Below are 8,106 nucleotides of genomic sequence, written 5' to 3'. Positions count from 1 at the left end.
TATATGATTTCAAAATGAATCTTTTTTTTTTTTTTGGCATGCCTTATTTTTTCGCCCTAAACGGTTATCGCATTAACAAGTTAGATTTGGAGTCTGCGGAGGATGTCATCCATAAAATTTACTTGCAGTGTGGGCTTAATATGTCACTGGTTGCCGGTTGGGCTGTTTGCATGAACGAAAAATAAACAATTCACATCAACAATATACACAAATGATACTCATAATTATTTTTCATTTTTTTGTTTGTGTTTTGTCGTCTTTTATATAACACCTTTGACATCATAATTAACGTTTAACATAGCGTTAATGTTACGTTCCCGGAAACTACCCGGGCGGGCCCCCGGATTGGAAACATGACACAAGGAGGAGTGGCAAGTCATGACGACGTCATGTCGGTTAATTAAAGAGATGATCTCAGATTATCCATGAGGTCAAAGGATTAGTTAATTTTCCGTGTGTTCAATAAGAATCTATGACAAAAAGTCAACATTCATGAAATGTCGTCCCTAATGTATGGATATTAAAGACGTCCTTATTTGAATAATTGTGATGAGCTCATGGACCTGTCCCAAGTCCTCCCGACATGAACATGCTGGAAGCTCTGTGGATGAAAAATAAGACAATCTGATCTGTACAGTCTATTGAGACACGAAGATTCATTTAATGGTGAAAATTACTCACGATGAACGCATGTCACGCGCAAGCGCAAGGAAGTTGGCCACAGATGTCTTTTTTTTTTTGGTAGTCTGCACATGCGCACAAAGATTGTTTTGTAGGACTTCCAAGATGGCGGAGGGCATCACTGATCTGCGAGAGAAGCTGCAAAACAGAGACCGTCTGCCGCAGAGACTCACCATGCAGGGCAGTCGGAAGCGCCGACGGAGTGCAGACGACTTGGAATTTCAGCAGGACAGGCACGAGCCCGGGATCAGCGACAGGTCCGCCAGACAGAAGGACTTCAACTCACCACCCAAGGATCGGCAAGAGGAGCTGCGCAGAATCCACCAAGGCATCCGCCAGCGCATTCTTTTTTCACACGAGGAATGTGAGAAAATTGAGGATAAAATCGAGGAAATCATTCGACGAGCAGACAGAGGGTGCTACAAGGAGCACACCGTTGACAGAGCACCGCTAAGAGTCAAGTACTTCTTCGGCGAGGGTTACACGTACGGGTCGCAGTTGGAGAGGAAGGGACCCGGCATGGAGAGACTGTACTCAAAAGGCGACGTCGATGACATCCCGGATTGGATCTTCAAAATGGTGGTCAGCAGGTTGGTTGAAGCCAAGATCATACCAGAAGGCTTTGTAAACAGCGCGGTTATCAACTGTTACTTGCCGGGAGGCTGTATCGTCTCGCATATCGACCCGCCCCACATCTTCGCCCGCCCGATCGTGTCCGTGTCGTTCTTCAGCGACAGCGCGCTGTGCTTCGGCTGCAAGTTCAGCTTCAAACCCATCCGGGTCTCCAAGCCGGTCCTGTGTCTTCCTGTAGCCAGGGGCTGCTGCACGGTACTCAGGTGGGTACAACCTGCCTGTCATTAGGTTGTTTGCTTGTTTGTTTGTTTGTTTGTTTTAAAGGATCATGCACTAGCGGTTTGAATAATAAATGAATGCTGACCTATATTACACATTTTGACACAAATGGCTACATGTCACAATAAAACATGATCAGATACAGTTAACAGATAAACAAAATATTGTTACAATTACATAAATGATAAGTTCAACTTTTCATTATCATACAACTGCCAAGTTCCCAGTGGAAATACATTATTATGATTATGGACTAAAAGCATATTGCTAATTTGGGTCAAATTATTTTCAAAGTGTTGTTGTAGCTCTTGGTATAGTATCCTATTACTTTGCCCCTGATGGGGTCACACAAGTTATTGGGTCATGGGGGTTAACTAAACGTCGCAGGTTCGAATCCACCAGCATGTCCTGATGTTGTGCCCTTGTATGGCACTTGACACAACTTTCCTCACTTCATTCAGGTGAAAATGAGTATAGCTTTGGTTAGGGACGTCCCTCAGATAGGACTTTAAATGTCAGTCCTGTGTTAGAGGAGAGCCACACCCAGGCTTTTAGCTAGGATTTTTTTGGTGGGTGTCCATTTTTTTTATTGTATGCTATGCACAGTGAAGACGTGCTGAGTGCAAGATTTTAGGGGGGCTTTTTTGAAATTCATAATGCTCTCAAACACTACTTCCTGCATTTTCAGGTGTAAATTTGAGTTTTTTCCTTCAGTAAACCATCATTTTTGTATTTATAGTAAGACTGAAGGGAGGCATGTGTGCATGGCAGGGGTTGGGAGTGGAAAAAATAGGGCGTCTTTAGGGTGTCCTACAAAAAAGTAGGGCGTCCAATTTCTTAGTATTTTCAGTACAGGGCGTCCAAAAGACACCCTGGACACCCCCTAGCTAAAAGCCTGGCCACACCCCATGCCTGTTAACCCAACACACCTTTTGGAAAAGAATAGAAGCATGCACCTGTTTGCAACAGTTAACTAGAGAAATACTACTGTCTGTTGATTCACTCCAGGACGAAATTAAAAATTTACACTAATGAAGATCCTAATAAACAAACTATGATGGTGATGATGATGATGATGTAGGCTTTTGGCTGGCTGCTGCATCTTAAATCACATGAAAAGTTATAGTAGTTAGAAAGATATTGCATGATAATTACATTGTATAAAGAATGATGTGTCATAAGGCATGGTCACTTCTCATAACCATAGAATGAACCTTCAAGTGAGTGAAACAGTTCCTTCTCATATATAAAAACTCACTACTGACACATGAGACAAGTCCCTGTATAAGTATAAACTTAACATATGAATGTACTGCTAAAACCATTGAGACAATCAATAGCGATTAGAGCTGGTAGAATTCACCATATTTTGTATACTGTTGTTGGCCATAAATTTTCCAATAAAAATACAAGCAAATCTTCTGACACACTACCAGTACCTATGACCGGCATGAAATTTGGTGGTTCCATGTGATTGTCCCTTTCTCAACTTGAAAACACTTGCAATGCCTGACTACTGGACATGTAGGAATGTAGAATGCCGTTGTCAAGTTCGGCTTGCTTACATAGACTTAGGGTCTGCCATGTTGTTTGACACATGAGGCAGTTAGAGGGGTCCAACTTGTTCTGTCTACTGTCAGCATTGGTTAAGTGAATCTGAACCATCATTGGTTGATTTTTGCCTTATGGAAGGAAAATGTTGCAGAAACAGGTCTGTGTTATGCTATGATTGGAACCATGAAGTCAACATACCAGGCTGGTTTATTATTCAAACAATGAGTTATGAACTTTTAATCAAACCGCTGCATTGGCAAAAAACAGTTACTCAAGCAAATGGATATGATTTTGGAAATAGTCAGATGATTCAGGTATGCTCCACTACCTTTCGTCAGTGACACTTGACTAGAGAATTCATGGCCTTGTTGCTAATCTTTCTCAGCCAGTCCTTTTGTTTTATTCTCTGAGGGTGGTCTTACCAGTGGATGCTGTGGAGCCCCTCCAACCCACTGCAGCTTGTTCAGTTGTCTCTCTGTGTCTTCAGTCTTTACTGACACTTGTAATATGAACTTGTCCTCTGCAGTGACTATGCGGCAGATGAGATCACACACTGTGTGCGGCCACAGGACATCAAACATCGACGAGCAGTCATTATTCTCAGACGGTGAGTTTCCATCTGACTCTACATCATACAAAGGCCTCGAAATACTGGGTGCATGTGCACCTTAGTGCACCCAAATTTGGAGTTGTGCACTCAGTTTTTTTCTGTGGGTGCACCAGAGCACCCAAATATTTTTGTAGGTATCTCTGTACATATTAAATGTATAATAGTTTATAAGGGTCAGAAAAGTAATAAGATCTTTGTTGTAGTTCTTGTGTAAGATTTTGAAGTTAGCTCCCATTTCAGATTCAAGCTTAGAAGAGGAGCTGTAAGATCTGTAATTAGGTTTTGTTCTATATGGTGCACCCAAAAAATTTTTTGTGCACCTAATTTTCTAGGTTGGATGCACCAGTGCACCTATTCCCAAAAATGAATTTCGAGCCCTGATACATGTTGCCTGGAAGAGTAATTTCTATGCAGTTCTCACAGAAAACATGGAATGGGGACTTAGAAAAATCTGTGTTGGTCTTAGATTTTTATTTTGAAGTTGAAGTCTGACTGGTAATGATGTTATTACAATGTATATCTTTATATTGTTCTTGCTCTATCTGTTTCTAAATATGGTCAGTGATCTGGACCAGGTGACTATCATTATGGTAACAGATGCTATTATAAAAACTAGTGTTGGGTTACATTATGTTTGTGGCAAGTGGCAGGACAAAGTTGGAGGGGCTGGTCAGATATGCATTTGTGTGAATGTGTTTAAGTAAGAATGAATAGAGCAGTAGTTTGTTAGGCGACAGTTTTTTAACAGTCCAATAATAGGTCCTCCCACTCTTTTCTGGTCAGGGTTTCGGTCTGTAACAGTATTGAACTTTATGTTAGTTAGTTTAAAGGGTCTTGCTGAATTTTTGTGTCCAAAGCAGTGTTATAGCCAGTGTCTATCTTTCTGTCATTTCACGGAATTTTGCTGCTCATAATGTTTAAAAAATTGCCCAATCTGTCATCTTTGATGGACAAAAATCGGCATGTAAAGATATGGAAAGAGATGTCATTAAACAAAGCTTGTATGGTCTACCAGTAAAATTTACCCCTCAAAATACAGGAAATCTCATTTCAGAGGGTCAAGATTTCAAAATGCCCCCCAACCCCCCTGAGATTATCGCACCCTCTCCACAACCCCTTGTGCCTCAGGCGCTCAACATGATGTTATGTCAAACAGAATTGAGATGACAGAAAAAATTCCGGCTGGCAGAGCACTGGTCCTAGTGAAGAGAACATGTACATTGTACTTGTTATGCTGATTTCTTGAATAATGCACCCCTCTGTACCTGCAGTGTTCGTGATGATGCCCCCCGCCTGGGCCCCAACACGGAGGTACAGATGGTCCACGTCAATCATGACAGAGGAGAGGAGAACAACAGGGACAGTACAGACCACAGACGGAGCACCTTTCATTCAGGTACAGCAGACTGGCACAACTAAATACATGGAGATGAACGAGCAATGTGGCTTACTCAACGCTGTAATCCAGATTTCTCTTTTGTTTTTATATATATAAAAGTGGATGAAAGAATCTGTTGGAAGTCTTGTGTTGATGGTTTCTGCATTGACTCATATATATGACACCATATGCACCTTGGAGCAGATTACATAACGAAACTAGAAGATGGCATCTTTTGCGTGACAAAGCTGTGTTGCCCAAATGGCAGAAGATATAGAGATGATGATGAAGAAGAATATGTGATGTTAGGAATGCCTGAACTTGTAAAATTGTTAGGTACAGTCAGAGCCATGCACCTGCATATGAAAGGTACATGTACCTGTACCTGTATCTATAAGATTGTCGAATATTGGTGCTTCAAAAATAGATATGTGCATATTTTATGCCAGGCATCCAACCGGGCATCAAACTTGAACTCCTGATTTTTTTCTACTGATTAATTCCAGGTAGGGTGGTGTGATGGCACAGAACCCAGAGGTCCTAGGTTCGAATCCTGTCAGATCATTGATATTGTGTCCTTGAGAAAGGCACTTTGCATGGCTTTCCTAACTCCACCCAGGTTTAAAAATGGGTACCTGACTTTAGTTTGGGAGGTGGAAGGAGAGGGATCATCCTTTCAATATTGTGCCCAATACACAATGGATAACAACCCACAGTCCCTATGTGTAAGTGTACCTTTACCTACCTTTTTCATACTTCCAGATTCGAGCTCCAGACATGGCAGTTTCCACTCCATGAACCGTATTGTCATCAAAGGCCCAAAGCTGGACGTGGATCATGTCAGCCCGCGGGAGAGACAGCAGCCCGCGGCAGAGAGACAGCAGCCCGCGGCGGAGAGACAGCAGCCCGCGGCGGAGAGACAGCAGCCCGCGGCGGAGAGACAGGTGGTGTCTCATCTCAGCAGCTCGGCCTCGCGCCGCAGGGTCAAGTTATACAGGCCCAAACATCTGTAGTTCCACCAGCATCCTATATACAACATACCTTCAATCTACATGTGTAGGGCTTAAAGGTATCCAAGGCAAGCTCAGGGTGGTAAAATGTTCTTGATGAGGAAATCTGTTTGATTGACATATTATATTATATTAACATTTACTGCCATTTCTGAGCACTTTTTTTTCATCATCTTATACTATTTTATAAGCGTTTAAAATAGCCGCAAAACAAGCTACATGAGATGCATTGCATAATTTTTTGAGTACCAGCAATAGATATCTAGAACCAACCATACAAAACAAGAAACCGTTTTTCATCAGTCTTCACATTTTTGCCTCACAGATATTAATATGCTTTGGGATAGGATTGATTCAACTTACTACAATAAACTTTAAAAGAATGACCAGAAAGTTGACCTTGAGAATCCGGTTTTGCCACCCTGAAATTGAACTGCATGCCTTAAGGTCCCACATTTTGTACAAGTTTGTTCAACATATGGTTCCTTGGATATCATGTTACTTCAAGGCATCTGGTTCCTTAAAGATGACTGTCTTGCCATTGTGCACATGTTTTTACAGGAGTTTGTGTTGAATGAAAGAATTTATTAATCCACTGTATTCTTATTCTGGTAACACAACAATTTCTAGTCATTCTCAGAATGATTTGTTTTAAACCATACAGACACTTCTTGTGCAGGAATCAGTATAGACTCTTACATACAGAAACTTCTATGGTAGCTAATTCTAAAGTTCAACTGTTTCCATAGTCATCTGCCAGGGTATGCTTAATAGTTGTAGATGAAATGCTGTTGTACTATCCCTTCTTCCAACAGATACATAGATGTATCTTATGGTTTTGTAAAAGTTCCAAAAAACATATGTTATAAAGGTACAGCATTATAGACATGTACAGGGGACTTTTCAGCTAGTACATTGAGTATGTATAAGGGAGGAATGTTCAATGGGAATATATTGCAATGAAATGTGTAGGAAGAAATCTTTATGCAAACAAAATGAAAGTGTGGAAATAGCTGAAATGTGCATATTTTGGTTGTTTCAATGGTGGGTCCAGTGGAGAGCATGAATTAGTGCCTGTCTATGAAGTCATTAGGCACAAGAACCATGACTGTCAACCCAACCATGTACCATTTCTGAAGATTGAAGTGTCTCTGTTTTCACTGTGACACAGAGTACTTTAGACTATTATAAAGAATTTTCACACAATATTATACAATGTACCAAGAACATTGATATAGTTGATTTTTCTCTCTACAATGTGAGTTTCATGTGTTTTGATTGTTGTCTTCTAAACACAAAAGTGGAAAACCAGCATTCAATTTAGATGTCTTAACATGTATTTCCCACCTTCCCATTTCCAAAAGTATCTAAACTGATGCATTCACAGGGTTTGAAAAACCATCTGCATATGCAGGAAAGCTGTGCAGGTATTTTTGATGTCTACCTGTACCTAACCTGCACTGGTCCAGAATCCACAAGCCCCAGAAGTATTGTGCAAGCACGTCTAACCCTCGGAAGACGGGGAACAACAGACGATAAACCGGACAGTGAGTACTGGGTACTGTATATGCAGGTTAGTGTAGGTAAAATTGGAGCTGTGCAGGTATTTCTGATGTCTACCTGCACCTAACCTGCACTGGTCTGTGTACTTGGTACATGTATATGCAGGCTAGTGAAGGTAAAATTGGAGATGTGCAGGTATTTCTAATGTTTACCTGCTCCTAACCTGCACTGGTCCATGTACTGAGTACATGTATATGCAGGCTAGTGAAGGTAAAATTGGAGCTGTGCAGGTATTTCTGATGTTTACCTGCTCCTAACCTGCACTGGTCCATGTACTGAGTACATGTATATGCAGGCTAGTGAAGGTAAAATTGGAGCTGTGCAGGAATTTCTGATGTCTACCTGTACCTTACCTGCACTGGTCTGTGTACTGGGTATATGCAGGTTCAATACCTGCCCTGAAAGTACAGAGAATTCCCAATATAACCACACGAACGCACACACACACACACGCTTTC

The 8,106-nt window shown here is 41.3% G+C and overlaps 1 protein-coding gene across 1 annotated transcript; it reads left to right on the top strand.

Annotated features, from left to right (window-relative positions):
* Positions 1–732: 732 nt before the first annotated feature.
* LOC109461992 (RNA demethylase ALKBH5-like) lies at positions 733–6,285 on the top strand. Its single transcript, XM_019758476.1, has 4 exons — positions 733–1,517; positions 3,614–3,694; positions 4,969–5,093; positions 5,838–6,285. The coding sequence occupies exons 1-4, from the start codon at positions 787–789 to the stop codon at positions 6,086–6,088; spliced, it is 1,188 nt and encodes a 395-aa protein (XP_019614035.1). The 5' UTR covers positions 733–786; the 3' UTR covers positions 6,089–6,285.
* The last annotated feature ends 1,821 nt before the right edge of the window (positions 6,286–8,106 follow it).

This window comes from Branchiostoma belcheri, unplaced genomic scaffold (assembly GCF_001625305.1).
Source record: "Branchiostoma belcheri isolate BF01 breed outbred unplaced genomic scaffold, Haploidv18h27 scaffold112, whole genome shotgun sequence".
NCBI lineage: Eukaryota > Metazoa > Chordata > Leptocardii > Amphioxiformes > Branchiostomatidae > Branchiostoma > Branchiostoma belcheri.
Note: the sequence above shows the minus strand (reverse complement) of the source record. Positions and strands in the feature narration are given on the sequence as shown.

Excerpts from the sequence above, each read along its gene's own strand:
- LOC109461992 (XM_019758476.1), top strand. The coding sequence starts at position 787 with ATGGCGGAGGGCATCACTGATCTGCGAGAGAAGCTGCAAAACAGAGAC. Across the intron at positions 1,518-3,613 it reads GGCTGCTGCACGGTACTCAG|TGACTATGCGGCAGATGAGA; the intron begins GTGGGTACAACC and ends TGTCCTCTGCAG. Across the intron at positions 5,094-5,837 it reads ACGGAGCACCTTTCATTCAG|ATTCGAGCTCCAGACATGGC; the intron begins GTACAGCAGACT and ends TCATACTTCCAG.